This window comes from Pelophylax lessonae (assembly GCF_965119305.1).
Source record: "Pelophylax lessonae genome assembly, chromosome: 3".
Lineage (NCBI taxonomy): Eukaryota > Metazoa > Chordata > Amphibia > Anura > Ranidae > Pelophylax > Pelophylax lessonae.
This window is the reverse complement of record NC_138770.1, coordinates 665725869-665753572: the sequence shown is the minus strand read 5'-3', so window position 1 is coordinate 665753572 and position 27704 is coordinate 665725869. Positions and strand designations below refer to the sequence as shown.

Genomic DNA, 27704 nt, shown 5'->3' with positions numbered 1-27704 from the left:
TGCCACAGCCTGAGACACCATGACGGATGCGAAAATAGGTTTCAGCAAGGAACCCGCCACCATATAGGCACGGCGGGCAAGGGATTCCAACCTCCTATCCGTAGGGGCCCTGAACACCGGAGAATCCTCAGTGGGTACCAGAGTGGCCCTGTTTAATCTGGACACCGTGTGATCCACCTTAGTGGCCACAGACCAGCGCGAATCTGTAGGAGACGCAAAGGAGTTGAAAACGTTTAGGCACCACAAAATTGCGCATCAAATTGCACCATTGTTCATTCCCCGTCTCGTGAAACTCAGTGGGGCAAGGGAACACCTGCGCCGCTTTTTGGGATCTGCGGGTCCCAAAAGAGGACCGCTTACCCGGAGGGTTGGGCTCATCCTCCAAATGTAGTGTATCTTTCACAGCAGTAATCAGCGCAGACATAGCAGCAGGTTCCTCTTGCCGTCCCAGGGGGGGGAATCACCCCCCTCCTCGTCCTCCGCCTCCCCTTCAGACTGGGAGGAATGAGACCCCTCCAGTGGTACACCATCTTCGGCAACCATGTCAGACTCAGAATCAGAAGAGTGAGAAAACCTAGGCCTTTTCCTAGAATCCCGTTCAGCCATCAAAAGATCCACCTTGGAGGCTAAAGTTGCAAGTGCAGCAGTAAGTGTAGATGATTCAGAGGAGCCTGAATCATCCACCAAAACTGGGGGAAATTTGCTGTCCTGGGACTCCATAAAAGAACTTTTTTGGCGCTGGCCCTTTAAATCGCACGGCGATCCCACCGCAATACACCGCTATTAAGGACTACACTGATAGACCCCTCAGGCAGGAATAAAGCTGATAGCCAGATATATTCCCCACAAAAACACAGACATGAGGGGATACCACAGACCTAGCAGACTGCCATCCCCCGACAGAGGCCCCACACAGAACGTACTTACCGTACCAGATGGCGTGGGGGCCTCTCCTCGACGGGAAGCCTCCCACCCCAGGTGATGGGGTGCCGTCAGCCAAAAAACGCAGGACTCTAGCAACGCACAGAACCGCGGTTGAGACGTCCAAGCGAGGTGGCCACCTCGCGGGCTTTCGTCCCTGAGGACAGGGACAGGTCGTTTGCGAGGCAAGGGCGTACGCATAGCCTGCTAAACGCTCGAAGGTGGGCTGCGATTCCATAAGGCCCCCTGTCCTGGAGCACCAGGACGGCCAGTCCGACTCCCAGCTCCGCAAACGCCGTAGTCTTCCGAAGATCCAACTAACTAGGCACAGGAACAAAATAAAAAGCTAGCAGTGCAAGAAAAAAAAAAAAAATGGATTTTTGACTTACCGTAAAATCCTTTTCTCTTAAGCTCATTGACAGACGCAGAATCCATATCTTGATATCCATAGGGTTATACTGCCCCCTACAGGAGTAGGACACTAGGCAGGAAAAAAGTTCTGGCCACACCTATGGGCAGTCCCAGGGGGTATATCCTCTCTCTCCCCGCTATAGGATGTCAGTTATGTAACAAAGCAGTGTCAAAGACTTATACCAACCCAACTCAAAAATAGAGGGGCGGGTACTGGGACAACAGAAAAAAATCCAATCCAGAATGCCAAAACAGAGCCAACCAGAAAAACAGAGGACTCAATTGAACTAAGCAGATGAGACCCACCTGAAAAAACAAAACCCCCGAGGTAGACCAAAGGTCCCCTCAAACAGCGGCCTGCAAAACCTTGCGGCAGAAAGAGGCATCCGCCGATGCCAGCACAACAACCTTATAAAATTTTGTAAAGGTATGAACCGACGACCAGGTAGCCGCCTTGCAAACCTGAAGCACCGACGCCTGATGGCGGAAGGCCCAGGAAGCACTAAGAACTCGAGTAGAGTGCACCTTAACAGGGAACGGAGGAACCCGACCCTTAATAGAATAAGCCTGCACCACCGTCTGTCTGATCCATCTGGAGATAGTCGCGGCAGACGCAGGCAACCCCTTTCTAGGGCCATCCGTGATCACAAAAAGTGAATCAGCCTTACGAAAAGTCAGTAGTAGCCAAATACACCCTGATCGCCCGAACCACATCCAAGGAGTGTAACGCAAACTCGAGGATGACTGGGCTTAGGACACAGGGAAGGTAACACAATATCCTCATTCAAGTGAAAGTCGGAAACCACCTTAGGAAGGAAGGATGGATTCGGACGAAGAACCACCTTATCCCTATGAACCACCAGATATGGTGAACGACAGGATAACGCGGCCAGTTCCGACACCCTGCGTGCAGAAGTGATAGCCACCAAAAAGACCACCTTCTGGGATAAGGTAAGCAAGGGAATCTCCCTAATATTTTCAAAGGGAGGTTTCTGGAGAACCGACAACACTAAATTAAGATCCCAGGGCAGCAAGGGAGGAGGAGGAGCCAGGTGCCGCACCCCCTGGATGAAATTCCGCACCAGAGAATGAGTAGCCAGTGGCCTCTGGAAGAAGATCGCCAATGCTGAAACCTGACCCTTGATAGTGCTCAAGGCCAGCTTCTGCTCAACCCCCCGTTGCAGGAAGGCCAATATCCGAGCCACCGAGTAAGAACGTGGAGGAACCCCGAGGGACTCACACCATGCGATACAAGACTTCCATGTGCGATGATAGATCTTTCTGGAAGTCGCTTTCTTCGCTTTAATCAGAGTAGGAATAACTGAAGCAGACAAACCCCTGTCCTTCAGCACCTGGCTCTCAAAAGCCAAGCCGTCAAAGCCAGCGACCGTAAAGCAGGATGGAAGTTCGGTCCCTGAGACAGCAGATCCTCCCTGAGAGGAAGTCGCCAATGAGCGTCCGCGACCAGCCTGACCAAGTCGGCGTACCAGGCCCGACGAGGCCAGTCCGGAGCCACAAGGATGACTGGAATTCCCTCCAACTCTATCCTGCGAAGAAGTTTCGGCAGCAACTTGAGAGGAGGAAAGGCATACAGCAGCTGATACTGCCCCCACGGAGCAACTAGTGCGTCTGTGGCGTCCGCAAGAGGATCGCGGGAGCAGGCTACAAACCTCTGCACCTTCCTGTTGAGCCGAGATGCCAAAAGATCCACATCCGGGGTGCCCCAACGAAGGCACAACTGGTGAAACACCTCTGGATGAAGAGACCATTCCCCTTGATCCAAGGTCTGACGGCTGAGAAAGTCCGCCTGCCAATTTTCCACGCCTGGAATGTGAACTGCGGAGAGAGCCGTAACAAACCGTTCCGCCCAACGAAGAATGCCGGCCACTTCCACGGCCGCCAGAACACTCTTGGTGCCCCCCTGGTGATTGACATAAGCCGCGGCCGTGGTATTGTCTGACTGAATCCGAACCGGGCAGCCCCGAAGATGCTTGTTTCAGGGAACCAGGCAAAGCCTGATCGCTCTCAGTTCCAATACATTTATCGGCAACCTGTATTCTTCCAGGGACCAGAGCCCCTGAGCAGACAGCCTGCCGAGAACCCCTCCGAACCCGGATAAACTGGCATCCGTGGTGACAATCGTCCAATAGATCGGAAGAAATGACTTCCCCTGACTGAGCATCGGAGACCGAAGCCACCAAACCAGAGACTCCCTGGTCCGCCCGCTCAGCCGGATCCGGTTGTCTAGGGAATCGGGATTCCGGTTCCATTTGAGAAGAATCTCCTTTTGGAGAATCCGCGTATGAGACTGAGCAAAAGGTACTGCCTCGAAAGATGCCACCATCAGTCCCAGAACCCTCATGCAAGTCCGAAGGGACGGCCATTTGACTGAATCTTCTGGAGTTTCTCCTAAGGGAGAAACACTTTGGCCAAGGACGCATCCAAAGTCAGGCCCAGATAGTCCAGCCTCCTGGCGGGAACCAGGGATGACTTCTGCAGGTTCACCAGCCACCCAAACTCTTCCAAAGAGATCATGGTGACTTCAAAGTTTGACAACAGAGCCTGCGGAGACTCCGCGCAGAGGAAGAGGTCGTCCAGGTAGCCCAGAACCGATATGCCCCGCTGCCGCAACAGCACCAGAACGGGCCAAAACCTTTGTGAAGACCCGGGGAGCAGAGGCGAGACCAAAGGGTAATGCCACAAACTGATAATGGTTCTCTCCCACAGCAAAGCGCAGAAAACGCTGGTGTCCTGCGTAAATGGGAATGTGAAGATAGGCATCCTTGATGTCTATGGACACTAGAAAATCCCCCTGATGCAGGGAGGCCACCACTGTGCGAATGGACTCCATCTTGAATTTTTGCACCCAGACAAAACAATTGAGCGCCTTCAAGTCCAGAATTGGACGCACCTTGCCCTCTTTCCTGGGCACTGTGAACAGGTTTGAGTAAAAACCCCGAAAACGTTCTCCACAGGGAACAAGAACCACCACTCCTTGTTGCATCAAGTCCTTCACTGCCCCCAACAGAGCCTTAGGCGATCCGGGGACAGTCGTATATTGGAAGGGAAGAACCGCACTGGTGGAAGCGATCAAAATTCGATCTTGTATCCTGACCGTATGACCTCGTGAACCCATTTGTCTTGAATTCTGGAGAGCCACGGGTCCGGGAACCGGCGAAGACGCCCCCCCCCCCACCCCTGATATGGGTGGGGGCGCACCTTCAGGCTGAAGTGGTCTTATCCTCAGGTCTGGTAGGACCGGATTTTTGCTTACCAAACCAGGGTCTCTTGAAACCCCCCGGGGGGGAGGGGGGGGGCTTTGGAGGGCTTCGCCTTGTCACCCGCCCCAGAGGAGCAAAAAAACTTCTTGTGAGCTGAAAAGGAAGGTCCCCGTCTGCGTTGAGGTTCCTTACCCTTAGTAGCCTGTGATAAAAAGGTGCTCTTGCCCCCAGTGAGACCCTTGATAATCTCATCCAAGGTAGCAACAAACAGGCGATCCCCCTGAAAAGGGAGATCAGTCAAGGCTTTTTTGGAAGCCTGATCCGCCGACCAGCACTTTAACCATAGCATGCGCCGGAGGACCACCGCCGAGATCGATATGCGCCCCAGCAATGGAGCAGCGTCGAGTCACAAACAAACTGTAGCCCCTGCAGCAACTCCGCCATGGCAGGGGGGAGACTTCTCCCCTCCAGGTCTCGGCATAACAACTTAGCCCATTCTGTCAACGTTTGCGAAACCAGAGCAATGGTAAACACTGGCCTCAAGGCCGACCCTGCCAGGGAGAATATGGAGCGGGACACAGATTCCGCCCTACGATCAACCGGATCCCGAAAGGACGGGGAATCCTCCAACGGGATGACAGTAGCCTTATTTAGTCTGGAAACCGGCGAATCCACCGAAGGTGGCACCGTCCATTTCTTAAGGAGGGACTCTTCAAACGGGTAGTGCCTAGCAATCCGTTTGGGCATCCCAGGAGGTCGTTTTGGACAGACCCACTCCTTTTTAATGAGATCCTCAAAGCATTTGGGAAAGGGGAACACCTTCACCACCCTGGAGGGCTTGCGAGTGCCAAAGGCAATTTCCGTATCAGCTGCATCCGCAGGTGCAACCTCCAGTTTTAAGGTCTCCTGGACAGACACAATCAGTGCGTCCACCAGCGCCTTGTCTTGCGCTATGGCGGAGGCAGAAAGGTCATCCTCACTATCAGAGGAGACGGGGCACGACACAGCAGCCCCAGAGGAGGGACCCGCAGCAGCGACTGGCTCAGAATCAGAATCTGAGGCATCAGACGAGACAGGGGTAGGCGGGGGTCACTTTTTAGCCCCCCCCTCCCTGACAGGCCACCTCCACCCGGGACAGAAGACTCCAGGACCGCCAAAAGCGCATCGATGGTGAGCGGAGAATCGGAGGGCCACCTCAAGAGGATCAGGTGGGGACACATGTGCAGCAGGGTCCATGGCAACACCAGGGGAACCCGTCAGCAAAATATGACAAAATTGAAAAATAAAAGAAAAACTTTTTTTTTGTTAAGAATCCCCCAGCGCTACAGCGCCCCTTAGTGGTCAGACAGCGTGCTTCGAGACCCCCGCAGAGAGAGAAAAGAGACCCCCAAAAGGCTCACCACACAATGCACCAGAGTTCAAACAGGACTGCTCTCAGCGCTGTCTACATGACAGGAAGTCTTGTGGAGCGATCTTCCTGGGTCTAGGGAGGGGCTCTGCCCCCCTCACACGCCCTCAGTAACACCCACAGCTGCTCAGCTCTCAAGCAAGACGAGCTGGGTGTACCAAGATGGCCGCCGCCATGCAGAGCACATGTAGGCTACAAGAAAATGGCGGCCCAGCAGCTTCAAAAGGGGACCCCGCGTGCCTACCCCCGGATCGATCGGCAGATGGGCCTGAAAAGCACAGGTAGTAACCCCCCGCGCACGATCGTTTAGGTCAACACCGGCGGCGCACCCCACCGCCCCTATCTGCGGCCTGTAACCTAGATTCAGCCCTCTGGAGTCACCTCCCACAACCCACTAGTGAGGGGGCAGATAAGTGGGGGTGCGTAACAGGACAGAGGGGAACCCGGTATCATGAGGGTCCGACCATCCCAGGGAGGGGCCCGCGTCCACCCCAAAACCCGTCAGGGGGAGAGGGGGAACATTTTACTCACCATACCGGAACAGGCGGGCGCCAACTCCTGACAGAACCCCTCTCCACCGAGGTGGGGGGGCTGTCGGCCAACAAGGACGCATCGACGAGATGTTTAACTCGCGGGGCCAGTCCCCGTCCAGCGGGACTATGTCGCGGCCGACCCTGCGCGGAGCTAGGGCCTGCACGCGCTCGTAGGCCGGCTGGGGTGACCACTGGATCTCAACATCCAGCCCGTCGCCCAGATCCGGCATACTTGCTTGAAGATCTCACAGGAAAAACTGGAGAAAAAAGCTAACTAAAAAAAAACTTGCCAGGACCAAAGATCCCAGCAAGGAACTTAGGTCCTTACTCCTGACTAGGCAGAAAAAACTGACATCCTATAGCAGGGAGAGAGAGGATATACCCCCTGGGACTGCCTATAGGTGTGGCCAAAACTTTTTTCCTGCCTAGTGTCCTACTCCTGTAGGGGGCAGTATAACCCTATGGATATCAAGATATGGATTCTGCGTCTGTCAATGAGCGACAGAGAAAAACACTTAGCATGAAATAAAAGTAATAAAAAAGAAGGCTGAGACTGTAGCCTCAGCACAGGGAGAGCCTATCTTACTCCTAACTAGGCAGAAGACAAACTGAGTTGGGAATGCCGATAGCAGGGGGGTATTGGACCAGTGGGACAGCCCCCATAGGTGTGTCTATGTAAATTACTTTGTTTTTAACAAGTCTTATGCCTAGCTTACTCCTATGGATAAGAGGTCAATACCCATTGGTGAAGACAGAATGAGTGGGCGGCGACTGTCAGAGGACGTAAGAGAAATATTGTTTTTTTCAAAATTGTCACTTTTTTTGTTTATAGCGCAAAAAAAATAAATAAATAAAAAAAAAATAAAAAAAAACCCAGGTGATCAAATACTACCAAAAGAAAAAAGGGGGAAAAAAAAAGGACAGCAATTTTATTTGGATACAGCATTGCACAACTGCGCAATTGTCCGTTAAAGTAACGCAGTGCCGAATCGCAAAATATGGCCTGGTCAGGAAGGGGGCAAATCCTTCCGGTCTTAAAGTGGTTAATGCATAGAATGCATTGGGGTGAAAAAACTTAAGGCATTATACCACTTTAAAAACAGTAACTCCCTGGGATTGCCCCATAACTGCAACATACTAGTCAACAATATTTTCAGAAATAAATCAGGTTGCAGCGTTCCCTGCCCTCATCACCAGAGCTGGCCTTATTAGGGATTCATGTTGATGCCCAACGTTCTCAGCATTCCAAGCTGCTGATCTCCCATCTTCTGTACTATGCCAAAAAGGAGATTCTCATAAAATGGGCTTCACCAACTCCTCTGGTTCTTTCCTCCTTGGAGGCAATGATAGATGCAGCCCTACCCATTTATAAGATTACTTCTATTAATAGGAGGCTGTTCATTAAATATGACAAGGTTTGGTCACTATGGACTTCCACTTGAATGCTGACTGCTGGATCTGTATACTTGTATGCTGGGGCATGTTGCTCAGGTCATTGAGATGGATGAACTGGCCCTTAGTAACACTCTTTACTTCCTCCTTTCTTCTGCGCGCCCCCCCCCCCCTTCTTGCTTTCTCCTTTCTTCTGCGCGCCCCCCCTTCTTGCCTTCATTTCAGGATATATAGGGTTGATCGTTACATCCCTTTTCTGTATACTCTGGCTAGAAGTATTGATTCCCTTAATTTATCTTTTCTTTGTCTTATCTGCGGTAAGAAATACCAGGCATTGTACCTTGTCATATAGATTTGATATTGTCATGTTTTTTTTTTTTCTTTTTTAATATCAATAAAGCACTCCTGTTTTGTTAAACAGTATCTCCACTTTTGTTGAGGGAAAAAAAAAAAAAAAAAAGAAACAAACAAAAAAAAACACCCCTCTGGGTGATTTATGCACACTGCAAGGGTTTTAACAAACTTTGTTTTCCTGAAGAAATAGCAGTTAGTTTGTCTGTGTCCATGTGTAGAGTGGGTCTGTATGGGAGTGGTTTCATAATTATAAATCAGCTGCTGCATCTGCATGGCTCTAATGAGGAAAGTGGCAGGGTCTGCACCCCTTTAGATGTAATTTCCCTTTGAGGGTATCTCTCTAAAAATTACATTTTTGTTACAGGTGATGCCAAAAAATCTGACTTGTATCTTAGTGCAAACTTTTGGGGAAATCAGTCAGCCAATCACACAAGCTGGAAATTACCTATCTGGGTTGGGGGGGGGGGGGGGGGGATCTGCGTACAGAATGACTCCGGGTTGCATTTTACAGAAAATTACAGCTCTGCAGATTGAAAAGGGAAGGTCATTTTGAATAACATTCAATTACAATATGACTTGTGTCACAATTGTATATTCTATATATTTTTTTTATTTGCTTCCCCCACATGAAAGTGGAGTTACAATTTCATTGAACAAGCTGATGTTATAAGTTGATTGGCTACCATGCATAGCTGCACCAGATTTTGCACTTTAGTAAATCAATCCCTTTGACAGGCAGTGGGGCTGGATGCTGCGCCTGTACAGTACCTCTAGGGAGTCACGCTGTGCAACTAGAAGCTCCCATACGCAAGCAGCCTTACCCTGTAACATCATACCTCCTGTACAGAAAGGCCAGTTTTACGTGTTCAGCAGTTGCTATTAAAGTGGTAGTAAACACAGTTTTTAAAGTTGTTTTGTACCTACAGATAAGCCTACAATAAGGCTTACCTGTAGGTACAGTGAATATCTCCTAAACCTGCACCATTATAGGAAATATTTACACTGCATACAGCCAGCGACGTCGCTCTGAAATATTTACCCTGCATGCAGCCAGTGACGTCGCTCTGAAATATTTACACTGCATGCAACCAGTGACGTCGCTCTGAAGGTCTGCCGTACCGTGCAGGACCTTCAGAGCTCTGTGCCGTAGCCGAGGGCTCCCGCGCACATGCGTGGCCGTGACATCATCACGGCCCGGCAACTCATGTAGCTGGAGGCCAGGAACCCAGAAGGAAGACCAGGGGAAGGTGGAAGCCCTGTCAGCGCACCGCTGGATGGCTTAATTTAAAAAGGTAAGTCTCTCATAATATGCTAGTATGCGATGTACACTAGCACATTATGACATTGTCCTCCAGGGGGTTACACAGAGGTGGTAATGGATTCCCCTGGGTTACCAATAGCAACAGTCTGATAAACGTATAACTTTTAAGTCCTTGGCTCAGTCAATGAACAGTCCAAGGTATTTGTTTTTGTTTTGTGTGCTTTATTTAGAACTGGGATAGGAGAAGGGATGAGTGGGATACTCCAACTTGAACTATGCACAATTTCTGAGGACACTAACTGTAATGAGTGCGGCAAGGCCGCTGCTTCACCTTGCCACTGAAGTGAAGATAAAGAAAATTAACTCTGTTTTAGGTTACCCTTCAGGGTATAACTTGGTACCCCCCTTTCTCACTTGCTGTGTGCACTGACTCCACTTCCTGGGCAGACCCCTGGCAAGCTCCCTGGGTACTCACAGACACTGTTTTTCCTCAGGTTGCTCTGCCACTTGCTCCACAGTCAGTAGCCTCTGGAACTCCTGGCTCAGCACCACACGTTTGGCCCACTAGGCCTACTGCCTGTGACCACCTTCCACACTGACAGGAGGAGAAACAGCAGTCACCCTCCTACTGGGACCTGGCTTCCCGCCCAAAGACATCCTGTCACATCTGCCCCCGGCTTTTATGGCCTATCCCAGGATGCACCACTTCTGTGCCAACCCACAGCCACAAAAGCCTGTGTATCATTGGCTGGGTTTCCTCCACTGTCCAACGGGTTCCCCTATTGGATACAGTGGGGATACTCCCTCAGACCAAGTGAATCACACATGGACACATGCAACAGGCATAACTAACAGATCAGGTTCCCCTGATAAGCAGATGGAGCAAACAATGCTTTTACCTAGCACCTATCTAGGAGGGTGCTACATCAACATTTAAAAAACACAACAACACACAAGACTTTATTTTCACTTTAGGCTCCATTCACACCTGAGCCTATCGTTTTTCAGGTGTTATTTTTTTAGGTGTTTGGAGGCAGGCATTGACATCTGACCAAAAATGCTTGCAATCTGCCAAAAAAGAAGCTCATGGACTTTTTTTTAGCTTCAGGCGAAAAAACGCTCATATGTGAACAGGGGCCATAGAAATCAATTGGGATTTTGCTTGTTGGGCGGTTTAGATGAAGGTTTGAATTCAGAGATGAGCGTTTTTCAGCTCGTAAAACGCTCAGGTGTGAACAGGGACTTAAGCTGCGGTTTATGACTGCTTTAAAGAGGTTGTAAACCCGTGCATTTTTTTTTTTTTTTTTTTCACCCTGCAAGAGAAAGCCATAATGAGATAGTATGCATCGCATACTAGTTCATTATGCAATACTTACCTTAGAACGAGCCCCCGCCGTGCCGCTCACTCACCTCTATGACGGGCGACATGTACAGTCCCCCGTCTTCCGGGATCGCGGCATCCGGCTATCTGATTGGCCGGAGCCGCGGTGACGTCACTCCCGCGCATGGGAGCCGCCGGTCACGGCACGGGACTCTGAAGGAACGGCACGATCGGCCGTTCCTTCAGAGCGCATGCGCCAGTGACGTCACTGGCTGCATGTAAGGTAAATATCTCCTAAACGGTGCATGTTTAGGAGATATTTACAGTACCTATAGGTAAGCCTTATCATAGGCTTACCTATAGGTACAAGTTGTACAGGAGGGTTTACTTCCTCTTTAAAGTATAACTAAAGGCAAAAGTTTTTCTCATTTGTGGATAGCGTGGAGAGGGATTAGAACCCGTCAGTTTTTATTGCTGTCTGTGCCCCTGTTTGGGAGATTCACCCTCTCCATTTGACCTGCTTATCATTGAAAGTGAAACTAAAAGAAAATCCCAAATTTTGGGTGGCCCCCAGAAAATAGAGGGGAAATCTTCCAATGGCAACACAATTTCTGGTGACCTAGGGGTTCCCAAGGAATTCCCTTAATTTTCAGGGATTTCCTCACTTCCTGTTTGGCTATGGGACAGGAAGTGAAAGAAAATCTCCCCATTGGGACACTGATCGCAAAAAAAAAAAAAAAAAAATCTGACAGGGGTTATATTCCTCCCTTGTTCTTATTAAAAAAATGTTTAAAAAGTGTCGCCTATAGTTCTTTAAAAAGCCTAAACTTTGATTTTCCGCTTTCCGAGGATTCAAAAAACACTGTATAAACATCTCACCTCGTCCAGAAGAGGGTCTGAATAGGCACAAGATCTTTTTATTCATTGCCAAAGCCCGGCCCAGCTCATAGCCAACACCCAGGGACGGCTGGGTCACTTCTGCCACTACCACATCGGACTGTTGGAGCCACTCGACATCTCTGTCATGGATGAATTTGTCTCCTTTCTCGAAAGCGTCTTCCCCTACAACAGACAACGCAGAAGATTAGGGTGCAGTTTCCCAAATCCTGATACCAATCCATTAGGGCTGAAACAACTAATCGATTATGAAAATAGTAAACGATTTTCATAATCGATTAGTTGGTCAGCTGATTAAGTTGTCCTGCATACAGAATGCATTATTTGTAGGGATGCACCGATCCGACTTTTTTGGTCCCGATCCTTTGTGAAATTGCCGATCCGGATTCCGATCCGGAAGTACTGTTTTGTGAGCTTATAACAAAATAATACTTCCGGATCGGGATCAGCAGATACCTAGGAAATGTCCACATCACACAGCCAGTGATGTGGATACCGAAAGAAAGACGACCCCCCCTATAAACAGAAGAAGAATGCCTGCAACTGTAGAATTAGATGAGTAAAAGCTTTTTTTCTCCTATTGAATTGATTGCGGGAGGGTCAGAAGCCTGGAGAGTAGCGACGCCCCGGATCGGCCTGTGGGTCTGCTAAATTTTACCGATCCCCGATCCAGCTATTTTGCCAGTATCGGGGCCGATATCCGATCCGAATAACGGATCGGTGCATCCCTAATTATTTGTTTACATATCAGAAAATACAGTGCAGCACACATACAGCTCAGTACACCATCCATACATGTATGTAGATGGAAGAGAACTTGTGAATGTGTGAGGAGCAATGCCTCATGGCAAATGTAGTCCTGGGCAAGAGAAGGAACCAAGTGATTCTAAAGGCAGAGTTTTTATTTTATTTTTACCTTGCTATAGGGACACGCTATACCAGCCGTTCTCAACCTTTTCAACACAGAGGAACCCTTGAACTAAAATTCTGGCCTCAGAAGACCCCTGCTAAAAAAAAAAATGACTATATCAACAACTCATGATACGTTAGTGCAGGGCTCGACCAACCCCGGCGCCAGGTCGCATTGGCGACTAGAATTAGCGACCTGGGGTGCACTGCATGAGGTGTCCTGTCCCTTTTGCGCCCACCCCCTCCCCGAGTGCGCCATCCGATAATTTGAGGCCGCTGCTTTACGGCCTTCTTCAGTGAGAGACGCTTCCAACAGGGAACTGGCGCCCTCTTGGGGTGGCCGGGAGTTTGATAAGCAGTCACTAATAGCTATGTTTCCCCTGCCTGTTCTCAATGCCTGCCAATCTCCTTCCCAAGAGGAGATGAGACGCAAGTTTTTGCAGGCTTCATCTCCCTGTCCACTTACCAGTGGTGCACCGAAATTTCCGGTCGAAATGGGCTTCTTCCATTTCGGCCAAAAATGGGTTAAAGATGCCGATATTAATGATGCCCGCTGCGGGCGCAGCGCAGGTTTCAAAAGACCCGCCTGTGGCCGGCGGGCCGCCTCCCGGTGAGGTCACTACTACTACGATGTGCACGAATGAACTAACACATCGGGCGAGCGAGCGGCCGCTAATAGCTGTAACTATTAACTGTAAGTGAGCGCTTCACTTGCCCATCAGGCGGGTATCTCCTCTGACAGGGAAGTGAAGGGCTCACTTAATTATAGCTATTAGCGGCCGCTCGCCCGCCTGCCCGGTGTGTTAGTTCATTCATGCACATCGTAGTAGTAGTGACTAGGGATGTAACGATATTACCGCTATCGCGGTATCGCAGTGTTTTACATGGCCCGATACCGTCGTGGTGGGTGCACGGTCTGGCCGCCGTCTATGTGTCTCGTCGGCGGCTCCTGTCTGTCACTCACTCACCTCTATGCTATGCTGTAGTGCTGCTTGCTTACTGGCCGAGCCGAGGGGAGCGGTTGCCAGTTTGTTAGAGCAGTGTGGGTGGGCGTGCTTGTGGGGCGGAGGCGGGCGGAGCCAGCGCATGATAGCGGAGGACTCGGCGGAGCAGAGCCAGCTTCCCAGGCAGGCACCACGGCAAGACACTGACACCGGACCACCGGTGAGTAATAAATGACTGTGTATAAGAAAGAAATTTAAAAAAAACACTGACGCCACTCATCATGACATGTACTTTACTACTGGATTGGTCGGTTTTTTTTACACAGAAAGAGAGGATAGTTCTCAGAGTAAGCACATTGAGAACAGTGCTAAGAAGAGAAGAGGTATCATAGGTGCCGTGCTAGTGGGGAGTGGACAAGAGCATGAGGCCCAAAATGTGGTGTCTTCTAATCTTAGAGAGAAGGAGTGACTGTAATGTATATATTTCAAAGTGATTTTTTATGTGTCTTACTGGCTTTGCTTTCACATATTTGCAAACTTATTTCATTCCACAATATCGCAATAAATATCGTACCGTGAGGTCAATATCGAAATTGTATCGTACCGTGAGATTTTGATATCGTTACATCCCTAGTAGTGACATCATCGGGAGGAGGGCCGCCAGCCAGAGGCGGGACTTTTGAAAGGAAGGACACAGGAGGAGCTGAGAGTAAGGAGATTGCATCATTGGGATGGGGAGGGACGCTGAGGCAGGGGGCGAGGGATGCTGAGGCGGGGGGGGGGGGGGGGGGGAGGAGACACACTGAGGCGAGGTTACCAATGGTATTTGTATTATGCAGCAAGAGGGGGTTAATGTATTGCCACTGCTGGTCACTGATGCATTAGTGACCGACCAGTGGCAGTTAATTAACCCCTTTGTGCTGCATTAGTGCAACCAGTGTTAATTAACACTGATACTGGTTGCACTGTGACAGGGTGGCAGCTACAGGTGCATGTTGCTGCCTGTTTTTGGTGTATGCCCCTGTTCTATTTTAAAATCTGGGGGAAAAAAGTAATTTTCGGTTTCGGCCAAGGGCATCCTACATTTTCGGTTTCGGCCCAGAATTTTCATTTCGGTGCATCCCTACCACTTATCTTTGCTTAAAAAGTTAAGTGGACAGGGAGTGTGGTTATTATAATTTATTTTTTAAATCATTTAAAAAAAATAAATATAAAATAAATATACATTATAATATATATATATATATATATATATATATATATATATATATATATATATATATAATTTCCCCCCCCCCCCCCCCCATCTCCCTGCCATGCCACAGCCACACAGCCGAAGGCCCCTTTCACACAGGCTGTCTGATCAGGTCCGCCTGTCAGTTTTTCAGGCAGACCTGATCGGACTCTTCATTCTCCTCTATGGAGCGGTAATCTGCCACCATCTGATCCTGTCCGCCAGAAACAGACGGATGGTGGTTCTATTTTCTATCCACCCCGTGGATAGGATCAGATGGAAACAGACAGATGGTCTGTTTCCATCCAATTGCCCTATAGAGAGCGGGTAAGTGTGACAAGTTTGTTAAAAAAAAAAAAAAAAAAAAAAAAAGGTTTACCAGTATTGTGCATTAGATTTAAAATTATTATATCCATGAGAAAAAAAAAAAAACGCCTCAGCTTTTAACAGTAACAGTGCATATTTGTAGCACTGATTACTGTAGTAATGTCACAGGCCCCCCCAAAAATGTCAGTCAGGGGTCCGATCTGTCTGCCACAATCCCGTTAAAAATCGATGGCTACCATTAATAATAGAAAAAAAATAAATAAAAATGACAAAGCTTTCCCCTAGTTGTAAGACGTGATCACTTTTGCGCAAACCAATCAAAATACATTTATTGCGATTTTTTTTTTACCAAAAATATATAGCAGAAAACAAATTGGTCTAAAATGTTAAAAAATTTTGATTTTTAAATTTTTTTTTTGGGGGGGGGGGGGGGAATTTCATATAAGAAAACGTGAAAAATATTGTTATTTTTTCAAAATTGACACTCTTTTTGTTTATAGCGCAAAAAGAAAAAAAAAAAAACGCACAGGTGATCAAATACCACCAAAAGAAAGCTCCGTTTGTGAGAAAAAAAGGACATCAATTTAATTTGGGTACAGTGTCGCACGACCGCGCAATTGTCCGTTAAAGTCACGCAGTGCTGAATCGCAAAATAGGGCCTGGTCTTTGGGCAGCCAAATCCTCCGGGGCTTAAGTGGTTAAATATCCAACAATATAGCTGGATATTTATATTTACCACTGCATATGAATATTCAAGATTATTAACTAAATTATACACCAATTTTTTTTTTTTTAGCTTTTTATCCGATTAATGGATTATGAAAATCGTTAGCTGCAGCCCTACAATCCATTCTCTGCAATAGGCACAAGGTCATCACCAGGCTGGAACTGTGTGGTTTTCTTAATTCAGGAGCACAACCTCAGATCAATGCTGGTAATCTCCTCAGCTCATCCGCTACATGTAAATGAAGGTCTGCTAGAAGCATGCAAGCTGAGCTTCAAAGACATGGCTGATCCAACACCGCCATGCAAAATTCTGGCACTGGAGCAGAGATTTAGCATGGATACAAGAAGACTGTTCTTCCTGGGAGGGGGGGGGGGGGGGGGTCAGCTTTCATCTCCTGATCTAAAATAATTGTCATCAAATGTTAATGAATTCGTTAACCACTTAACCCCCGGAAGATTTTACCCCCTTCCTGACCAGGGCCTATTTTGCGATTCGGCACTGCGTGACTTTAACCACTTAAGCCCCGGAGGATTTGGCTGCTAAAAGACCAGGGGGTATTTTGCGATTCGGCACTGCGTGACTTTAACGGACAATTGCACGGTCGTGCGACGCTGTACCTAAACGAATTTGGCGTCCTTTTTTTCCCACAAACAGAGCTTTCTTTTGTTGGTATTTGATCACCTGTGCGATTTTTTGATCATGCGCTATAAACAAAAAAAGAGCGTCAATTTTGCAAAAATAACAATATTTTTCACATTTTTTTTTATATGAAATTCCCCCCCAAAAAAAAGTAAAGATCAAAATTTAACATTTTCGGCCAATTTGTTTTATGCTACATATGTTTGGTAAAAAAAAAAAAAAAAAAAGCGTATTTTGATTGGTTTGCGCAAAAGTTATCGCGTTTACTAACAAAGGGAAAGATTTCTGTCATTTTTGTTGTTTTTTTTTTTAACGAGTAATGGCGGGGATCTGCAATTTTTTTTGCGGTACTGCGACATTGCGGCGGACAGATTGGACCCTTGACTGACATTTTTGACACTTTTGGGGGTACCAGTGACATTACTACAGTAATCAGTGCTATACATATGCACTGTTACTGTAAAATTACACTGGCAGTGAAGGGGTTAACTTTTGAGAGGGAGGGGTTATGTGTGTCCCTAGGGGCGTGATTCTAACTGTGATTGGCTGTGGCTTGAGGTGTAGGAACAGTGATCAACGGTCCTACATAGTAGAACCGTATGATCACTGTTTCTACACAGGAGAGAATGACAGGCGGCTTGTTTACATCAGCCGCCTGCCTTTCTCCCTCTGCACCGACGATCGCCAAGTGACCGGCGGACATCGTGTCACACGCGCGGGGGGGGGGGGGGGTGTCTCCGTGACCGCGCGCCTCCGGAGGCGCGCGCTCGCTCCCCAGAGCCTCACAGGCTAGTGACGTATATATACGTCACTTTGCCTGTGAGGGGCTGACCGCCGCAGTATATGTACTTGCGGCGGTCGGCAAGTGGTTAAAAGTGCCGACCCCTTAGGTCAAAATGTATTTTTTCATATATTTCAGCTGGTCATCAAGCATGAACCCTGAAGAAGTAATCCTTTGCAAAACGCGTCGGTTTGATACTCCTCTATAAAATGTGTCTTTTCAAACAAAATGTTAACAGCTCAACCCAGTCAATATATCCTGTTAATTAGTTTTTTCATAAACCAATGATACTATGCTTTTAAAAAGAGGAAGCAAACTGCCATTGTTTATTTATACCTATAGGTAAGCCTATAATAAGGCTTACCTATAGGTACTGTAAATATCTCCCAAACTTGCACCGTTTAGGATATATTTACTGTATATGCAGCCAGTGAGGTCATCGGTGCATGCGCTCTGAAGGAACAGCGACCCCTGCCATTTCTTCAGAGCCCTGTGCCGTGACCGGCGGCTCCCACGCGGGAGAGAGGTCAGGTGGCTCCAGCCAGTCACACAGCCGGAGTCCGTGGACCTGGAAGGAAGAAAGGCGAAGATGGATGCCTTCTTCCGGGTGACCATGAGGGCTTCTTTGGCAGGTAAGTTTCACATAATGTGCTAGTATACGATGCATACTAGCACATTATACCTTTACTTTGCAGGTCAAAAAAAAAAAAACCCACATTGCTTTACTTCCGCTTTAAGCTATTTCATAATAAAAAGTGTTTATGGAGCTAAACCGCTAACAGGAGGCAGGAGCCCGCTGACGGCTCATGTCACAAAGACGGGAGACCATATGGTCGGATCCACCCAGGTGCCTGTCAGGACTACCACCAGCTTTGTCATGTCCCCGCATACCTGTGGAACTCTAGGGTCACCCCCCCCCCCTCCCTGGCGTAGAGCTCTATGACCCTCCAGTTGTCATGTAACCCCCATAGAAAGCTATGAAGATCTGTCATTCATTTCCCCCACAGAGTCCTAAATACCCCCAGATCTGTCATTCCGCCACCCAAATACAGCTCTACGACCCCAAACTCTCTCATGCCCCTCAACATAACTGACCCCCCACAGCTCTTTCATGAACCCCCTGTAAAGCTCTATTAATCCCCAGACCTGTACCCCCCCCCCCCCATTAAGCTCCATCAGCCCCCAGTTCCGATATGTATGCCCCACTTTACCTTAAAGCTCGAAGAGCCCCCCAGCTCTGTCTTGCTGTCACCCCCCCCCCCCCAGAACCCCTATGGCCACCTGGTAGCACACACCCCCCCCCCCAATATAGCTCTATGACCCTTAAACTCTCTCATGCCCCCCAATAGAACTCTCTGGCCCCCACACAGCTCTGTCATTAACCCCCTGTAAAGCTCTTTTAATCCTTAATCCCCAGATGTCACCCCCCTCCATTAAGCTCTATCAGCCCCCAGCTCTGTTATGTACACCCCACTTTACCTTAGAGCTCCAAGAGCCCCCCAGCTCTGTCTTGCTGTCACCCTCCCCCCAAAACCCCTATGGCCACCTGGTCTGTCTGGTAGCACCCCCCCCCCCCCATACAGCTCTATGACCCTTAAACTCTCTCATGCCCCCCAATAGAACTCTCTGACCCCCCCCCCCCACAGCTCTGTCATTAACCCCCTGTAAAGCTTAATCCCCAGATCTATCACCCCCCCCCCTCCATTAAGCTCTATCACCCCCCGGCTCTGTTATGTACACATCACTTTACCTTAGAGCTCCAAGAGCCCCCCCAGCTCTGTCTTTCTGTCAACCTCCCCCCAAAACCCCTATGGCCACCTGGTAGCACACTCCCCCCCCCCCCCCCATTACAGCTCTATGACCCTCAAACTCTCTCATGCCCCCCCAATAGAACTCTCTGACCCCCCCCCCAGCTCTGTCATTAACCCCCTGTAAAGCTTAATCCCCAGATCTGTCACCCCCCCCCCCCTCCATTAAGCTCTATCACCCCCCGGCTCTGTTATGTACACATCACTTTACCTTAGAGCTCCAAGAGCCCCCCCAGCGCTGTCTTTCTGTCAACCTCCCCCCAAAACCCCTATGGTCAGGCCACCTGGTAGCACCCCCCCCCCCCCCCAAAAACACTCACTCATAGAAATCTTTGACCCCCATTGCAGTCATCTCTCCCCGCATAGAGCTTGCCCCCTTATGGGGGGCCCTGTGACCCCCCCCCCCAAATCCCAGATAAAGCACTATCCACTGTCAGCTCTGCTATGTGCACCCCCCCCCCCCCCCGGAGCTCCATCATGCTGACCCCTCCTCTCCAAGAACTCTATGACCCCCCCAAGTCTAGCATGCCACCCCTCCCCATAGAGCTCTATGAGCCCCCAGTGGGCAGTTTGTTCATAGGACGAAATAGATCATGACTGGAGACCTCACATGGTGCCCCTCAGAGAGCCGCCATTTTGTCGGAGCCCTACAGGAGACAGGACAGGTTCGGCTGTCATTACCGGCTTCAGAGATCTCCGGTCGAGCAATGTGCTCGGTCAGCACGGTGCCATACCGCTGCAGCTCCCGAACGATCCTCTCATACAGAGCCCGGTCCTCCCGACCGCCCCGAATACTACCACAGAAATACACCGAGCGCGACATTCCCGCCTGAGTACAGACCGACCAATGGGAAGCCGGGGAGGGGTTATGTGACAGCTCTCCTAGTCCTCAGAGGGGGTCATGTGACCTTTCTCCTCAGAGGGGGGTCATGTGACTCAGGGCAGAGAGTATAAATAGTTGAGGGAGAGTAGTGATAATGAGGAGACAAAAATTGATAAGATGGTGGAAAAGTTATGAAGTTAGTTATTCATTTCTTTCACCCAAACCTTTGGGCCCAATCACGATTCGATTTGCGGCAGTTTTAACCACTTGAACACCAGGCTTTTTCTGGCACTTTTTGTTTACAAGTATAAATCAGTATTTTTTGCTAGAAAATTACTTACAACTCCCAAACATTATATATTGTTTTTTTTTTTTTTTTAGCAGAGACCCTAGAGAATAAAATGGCATTCGTTGCAAATTTTTGTCACACAGTATTTGCGCATTGGTTTTGCAAACGCAATTGTTTTGGAAAAAATAAGTTTGAATGAATAATAAAAAAAATAAACAAAACATCCTGCAATTTTTTGGTTTTATATGAAAGAAGATGTTACACCGAGTAAATAGATACCCAACATGTCACGCTTTAAATTGCGCACACTCGTGGAATGACGCCAAACTTTGGTATTTAAAAATCTCCATAGGTGACGCTTTAATTACTTCAATACAGGGCAGTTACACCTCCTTCCTGCCCAGGCCAATTTTCAGCTTTTAGCGCTGTTGCATTATGAAATGACAATTGCACGGTCATGCAACACTGTAATCAAACTAAATTGATGTAATTTTCTTCCCACAAATAGAGCTTTCTTTTGGTGGTATTTGATCACTGCAAGGTTTTTTCTTTTTTGGTACACAAATAAAAAAATACTGAAAAGTTTGAAAAAAAAAAAAAGTTTTTTTGTTTAGGTTATAAAATTGTGTAAATAGATATGTTTTTTCCTGCACTGATGAGCACTGATGAGGCTGCACTGAAAGGCACTGATGAGGAGGCACTGATGGGGTGGCACTAATATGCAGCACTGATATGTGGCACTGATAGGTAGCACTGATGTGCAGAATTGGTGGGCACTTATAGGTGGCACTGATAGGCGGCACTGATAGGTAGCACTGATATGCAGCATTGGTGGGCACTGATAGGCAGCACTGGTGGGGGGCAATGGTGGGCAGCACTGATAGATGGCAATGGTGGGCAGCACTGATCGGGAGGGCACCACTGGCAAGCTCCCTGAGCCCTGATTGACATCCCTTGTGGCCATGGTGGGCATCCCTGGTGGTAATGGGTGGGCATCCATGGTGGCCATGGGTGGGCATCCCTGGTGGCTCTAGTGGCACCCCCCCCCCAGGGTCTGCACTAGTAATCAATGCTCTGATTACCAGCACAGACCCCCCCCCCCCCCCCCCCACCGTGAGAAGAGCCGCAGATCGGCTCTCCTCTACTCCTGCCTGTCAGGCACAAACTGAGGAAGGCTGATGAATGGCTCTTCCTATTTACTATGTGACCAGCCGTGATTGGACACAGCTGGTCACATGGTAAAGAGCCTACGTCAGTAGGCTCTTTACCGAGATCGGAGATGCGGTGTGTCAGAGTGACACACCGCAGCACCAATCGCCACTCTGCGCGCCCCCCAGGGGCGCATTATCCTGCAGGACGTCATATGATGACTGCTCAGGATAATACAACCACCTTTCCGCCATCATTTGCCTATAGGGTGGGCGGGAAGTGGTTAAAGGCCCTTACAGGTTTCCAGTTTAGAGTTACAGAGGAGGTCTAGCGCTAGAATTATTGCTCTCGCTCTAACGTAGTAACACAGACATATCTCACATGTGTGGTGCAAATTCCATTTACATATGTGTGGGCACCTTACATATGTGTTCGCTTCTGCTCATGAGCATGGAGGGATGGGGGAGCTTTACTTTTTTTTTTTCTCTTATTTATTTTACTTTTTATTTTAACACTATACCTTTTATTTTTTTTTTTATCCCTTTTACAAGTAATGTAAACATTCCTTGTAATAGAAATAAGGCCCCTTTCACACAGGCTTCCCTATCAGGTCCGCCTGTCAGTTTTTCAGGCAAACCTGATTGGACGCTCCATGCACCCCTATGGAGCGGCGGATGTCAGCGGTGACCAGCCGATCCCCGCTGAGCAAAATGTTACCTGAACCCCTCTGAGGAAAAACGTCACATGACCCCCTCTGAGGAGAAAAGTCACATGACCCCCTCTGAGGAGAAAAGTCACCTGAACCCCTCTGAGGAGAAAAGTCACCTAATTCCCACTGAGGAGAAGAGTCACCTGAACCCCTCTCAGGAGAAAAGTCACACGAGCCCCTCTGAGGAGAAAAGACACCTGACTCCCTCTGAAGAAAATAGTCCCCTGAAACCCTCTAAAAAAAAAGCACATAACCCCTCTGAGGAGAAAAGTCACCTGACCCACTCTTAGGAGAGCAGTCATCTGAACCCCTCTGAGGAGAAAAGTCACCTGAACCCCTCTGAGGAGAAAAGTCACCTGAACCCCTCTGAGGAGAAAAGTCACCTAAACCCCTCTGAGGAGAAAAGTCACCTGACCCACTCTGAGAAGAAAAGCCACCTGAACCCCTCTGAGAAAAGTCACCTGACCCCCTCTGAGGAGAAACGTCACATGACCCCCTCTGAGGAGAAAAAAGTCACCTGACCACCTCTAAGGAGAATAGTTACCCGACCCCTCTGAGAAAATTCACCTGACCTCCTCTGAGGAGAAGTCACTTGACCCCCTCTGAGGAGAAAAGTCACCTGAACCCCTCTGAGGAGAAAAATCACCTGACCCCCCTCTGAGGAGAAAAGTCACCTGAGCCCCTATGAGAAAAGTCACCTGAACCTCTCTGAGGAGAAACATCACATGGCCCCCTTTTGGAAGTCACCTGACTCCCTCTGAGAAAAGGCACCTGACAACCTCTGAGGAGAATAGTCACCTGACCCCTCTGAGGAGAAAATTCACCTGACCTCCTCCAAGGAGAAAATTCACTTGACCCCCTCTGAGGAGAAAAGTCACCTGACTTCCTCTGAAGGAGAAAAGTCACCTGACGTCCTCTGAAGGAGAAAAGTCACCTGACTTCCTCTGAGGAGAAAAGTCACCTGACTTCCTCTGAGGAGAAAAGTCACCTGACTTCCTCTGAGGAGAAAAGTCACCTGACTTCCTCTGAGGAGAATAGTCACCTGACCCCTCTGAGGAGAAAATTCACCTGACCTCCTCCGAGGAGAAAAGTCACCTGAACCCCTCTGAGAAAAGTCACCTGATTCCCTCTGAGGAGAAAAGTCACCTGAACCTCTCTGAGGAGAAATGTCACCTGACTTCCTCTGAAGAGAAAAGTCACCTGACTTCCTCTGAGTAGAAAAGTCACCTGATTTCCTCTGAGGAGAAAAGTCACCTGATTTCCTCTGAGTAGAAAAGTCACCTGACTTCCTCTGAGGAGAAAAGTCACCTGATTTCCTCTGAGGAGAAAAGTCACCTGACCCACTCTGAGGAGAAAAGTCACCTGAACCCCTCTGAGGAGAAAAGTCACCTGAACCCCTCTGAAGGAGAAAAGTCACCTGAACCCCTCTGAGGAGAAAAGTCACCTGAACCACTCTGAGAAAATTCACCTGATTCCCTCTGAGGAGAAAAGTCACATGAGCCCCTCTCAGGAGAAAAGTCACCTGACTCCCTCTGAGGAGAAAAGGTACCTGACCCACTCTGAGGAGAAAAGGCACCTGACCCACTCTGAGGAGAAAAGTCACCTAAACCCCTCTGAGGAGAAAAGTGACCTGAATCCCTCTGAGGAAAAAGGTCACCTGACTTACTCTGAGGAGAGAGTTCACCTGACCCCCTCTGAGGAGAAAGGTCACCTGAACCACTCTGAGAAAATTCACCTGATTCCCGCTGAGGAGAAAAGTCACATGAGCCCCTCTGAGGAGAAAAGTCACCTGACTCCCTCTGAGGAGAAAAGGCACCTGACCCACTCTGAGGAGAAAAGGCACCTGGCCCACTCTGAGGAGAAAAGGCACCTGAACCCCTCTGAGGAGAAAAGTGACCTTAATCCCTCTGAGGAGAAAGATCACCTGACTTACTCTGAGGAGAAAGGCACCTGAACCCCTCTGAGGAGAAAAGTGACCTGAATCCCTCTGAGGAGAAAGATCACCTGACTTACTCTGAGGAGAAAGGTCACCTGACCCCCTCTGAGGAGAAAAGTCACCTGAACCACTCTGAGAAAATTCACCTGATTCCCTCTGAGGAGAAAAGTCACATGAGCCCCTCTTCTCCACCCCCCTGCGCCTTCCAACCCCCCTGCAGTGCTTTCCAACCCCCCCCCTTAATTCTCTCCAGTCCCCCCCCCCTCCGTGCCATTCAGCTCCTCCAGTGCTCTCTGCTTCCCCTGTGCTCTCCGGACCCCCTAGTGCTCTTCTATCTTCTATCATGTCCGCAGTTCTTGACCTTCTCTTGTATCATGTCCACAGTCTCTGACCATCTCTTGTATCATGTCCACAGTCTCTGACCATCTCTTGTATCATGTCCACAGTCTCTGACCATGTCTTGTATCATGTCCACAGTCTCTGACCATCTCTTGTATCATGTCCACAGTCTCTGACCATCTCTTGTATCATGTCCCCAGTCTCTGACCATCTCTTGTATCATGTCCACAGTCTCTGACCATCTCTTGTATCATGTCCACAGTCTCTGACCATGTCTTGTATCATGTCCACAGTCTCTGACCATCTCTTGTATCATGTCCGCAGTCTCTGACCATCTCTTGTATCATGTCCACAGTCTCTGACCATCTCTTGTATCATAAATTTTAAAGAAATATTGCTAGAGATGAAGTAGGAAGCACCACATCCCTTTAATTAAAGTAACTACAATGAAGGGGGGCAAAGTGGGACTTTAACGGTGCAAAATGATGGAGAAAAATCTGAATTCTCAAAAATTGTACATTTTATTACACATAGCTGTGTAATGTGTAATAAAATGTACAATTTTTGAGAATTCAGATTTTTCTCCATCATTTTGCACCGTTAAAGTCCCACTTTGCCCCCCTTCATTGTATCTCTTGTATCATGTCCACAGTCTCTGACCATGTCTTGTATCATGTCCACAGTCTCTGACCATCTCTTGTATCATGTCCGCAGTCTCTGACCATCTCTTGTATCATGTCCGCAGTCTCTGACCATCTCTTGTATCATGTCCGCAGTCTCTGACCATCTCTTGTATCATGTCCTCAGTCTCTGACCAGCATGTGTATCATGTCCGCAGTCTCTGACCATCTCTTGTATCATGTCTGCAGTCTCTGACCATCTGCTGTATCATGTCCGCAGTCTCTGACCATCTCTTGTATCATGTCCATAATCTCTGACCATCTCTTGTATCATGTCTCATGTCTGCAGTCTCTGACCATCTCCTGTATCATGTCCGCAGTCTCTGACCATCTCTTCTACCATGTCTGCAACCTCTGACCATCTCCTGTACCATGTCTGCAGCCTTTGACTATCTCCTGTACCATGTCTGCAGCCTTTGACCATCTCCTGTATCATGTCCACAGCCCCTGACCACCTCCTGTATCATGTCCACAGCCCCACACTTTTTTCCCAGGACTTGACCCCTGAGTATAGACAAGAGTAAGCGCCGCATTTGTGCATCTGTGCCATCCATACCAGTCCACCTGCACCTCCATCATGACTGTGGCTTTGGCCTAAAGAGTAAGCACCACATTTTGTGCATCTGACTGTGCCATCCATACCAGTCCGGCTGCACCTCCATCATGACTACCTGAACTGAAACTTTATCCCCAAGCAGGAGCGGCCATTAATCTTCTTTCTCCAGTTACAGTATATTGGTCAAATTACAAGTTAACTTTGTGGGGGTAACACAGTTTCAGCTAAAGTTATTGTGTTCACAGGGTAATGCCAGGGAAATGCAGCTTCAACCACTTGACGACTGCCGCACGGCTATATATGTCGGCAGTCAGCCCCTCACAGGCAAAGTGACGCATATATACACGTCACTAGCCTGTGAGGCTCTAGGGAGCGAGCGTGCGCCGCCGGAGGTGCGCCCCCGCTCGTTCACGGACCCCCCCCCGCGCGAGTGAGCGGCGGACTCGATGTCCGCCGCTCACTCGCGATCCTCCGGTACAGCGGTAAAAAGGCAGACGGCTAATGTAAATAAAGCCGCCTGTCATTCTCCCCTGTGTAACAGCACAGATCATACGGTCCTGCTATGTAGGACTGTAGATCTGTGCTGTTACACACACAGCCACATCCAATCACAGTAAGAATCACGGCCCTAGGGACACACTTAACCCCTCCCTCTCAAACTAAGTTAACCCCTTGACTGCCAGTGTCATTTTTACAGTAACAGTGCATATGTATAGCACTGATTACTGTAGTAATGTCACTGGTACCCCCAAAAGTGTCAAAAATGTCAGTCAAGGGTTCCGATCTGTCCGCCGCAATGTCGCAGTCCCGCAAAAAAAAAAAAATCGCAGATCGCCGCCATTACTCGTTAAAAAAAAAAACAATAAAAATGACAAAAATCTTTCCCTTAGTTAGTAAACGCAATAACTTTTGCGCAAACCAATCAAAATACGCTTTTTGCGATTTTTTTTACCAAACAGATGGTAAAAAAAAAAAAGTGGCCTAAAATGTAAAAAAAATTTTGATTTTTACTTTTTTTTGGGGGGAATTTCATATGAAAAAAAATTGAAAAATATTGTTATTTTTGCAGAATTGTCGCTCTTTTTTTGTTTATAGCGCATGATCAAAAAAATCGCATAGGTGATCAAATACCACCAAAAGAAAGCTCTGTTTGTGGGAAAAAAAGAACGTCAATTTAATTTGGGTATATCGTCGCACGACCGCGCAATTGTCTGTTAAAGTCACGCAGTGCCGAATCGCAAAATAGGCCCTGGTCAGGAAGGGGGTAAAATCTTCCGGGGCTTAAGTGGTTAAAATGTATGGCTTCATAATGAAAAGTATGAGAGGTGGCTGGAGAAAGATCAGGACCCGGGATGTTTGACATTTCGAACATGGGAGAGGCAGCGCTGTCTAGCCACGCTAAAGGTGCAAAGCACCAGTCTGCAGCTGCGCGCTAGACAGCTTTCAATCCGATCGCTGTATTTTTCACCCGTGCGCCTGAGATGACACCAGCTCCCAGCTGTGGCAGCGGTGCTTCCATCTCATCCACCGTAAAACAAGGGACCATTTTGAGTCACGCTGTATCCAGAAATGAAACCCTAACTGCAGAGGTACTGTACACTACAAAGCTTGTCATTTATTTTAGTAAAAATATGCTGGGTGTGACATGGATTTTCTTCTTATTTAACATGTATACATAGACATTTCATGAAACTTTAGGTCATGAATATTTACGTGAAGTCATGGAAAAGTCATGGAATTTTATTGGTAAAAATGTGTATGAACCATGGCTGTGGCTTATGTCGATCACCAAGTGGGCACAAGAAGCGCCTTGGCGGCTCTGGAGGTAGCCGGATTTCTAAGGTCGGCAGAAGGGTTCGTTTCAGCCCTCTTCGCCGTACACATTCCCGGGGTGGAAAACCTGGCAGGCAGGTAACCTCAATCGGCAGGCGTTGGACCAGGGGGAGTGGTCCCTTCATTCGGAGGTGTTTCATCAGTTGTGTCTCCGGAGAGGCATCCCCGAGGTGGATCTGTTGGTGTCTCGGCTCAGCAGAAAGATGCAGAGGTTTGTGGCTTGGTCATGGGATCCTCTGGCAGAAGCCTCAGGTGCCCCCCTTGGGGTCAGTATCTTCTGATTTACGCCTTCCCTACTCTCA

General features: G+C 48.5%; 1 protein-coding gene across 1 annotated transcript in view; it reads right to left on the bottom strand.

Moving 5' to 3' along the window:
• Positions 1 to 19940, bottom strand: part of DNPH1 (2'-deoxynucleoside 5'-phosphate N-hydrolase 1) — a 35185-nt gene extending 15245 nt beyond the window's left edge. Inside the window, exons 1-2 of the mRNA XM_082248870.1 lie at positions 19770 to 19940; positions 11702 to 11884 (exon numbers count right to left, since the gene is read on the bottom strand). Coding sequence (XP_082104996.1) covers positions 11702 to 11884; positions 19770 to 19911 — 325 coding nt within the window. The 5' untranslated portion in view covers positions 19912 to 19940. The remainder of the gene's footprint in view (positions 1 to 11701; positions 11885 to 19769) is intronic.
• Positions 19941 to 27704: the final 7764 nt, after the last annotated feature.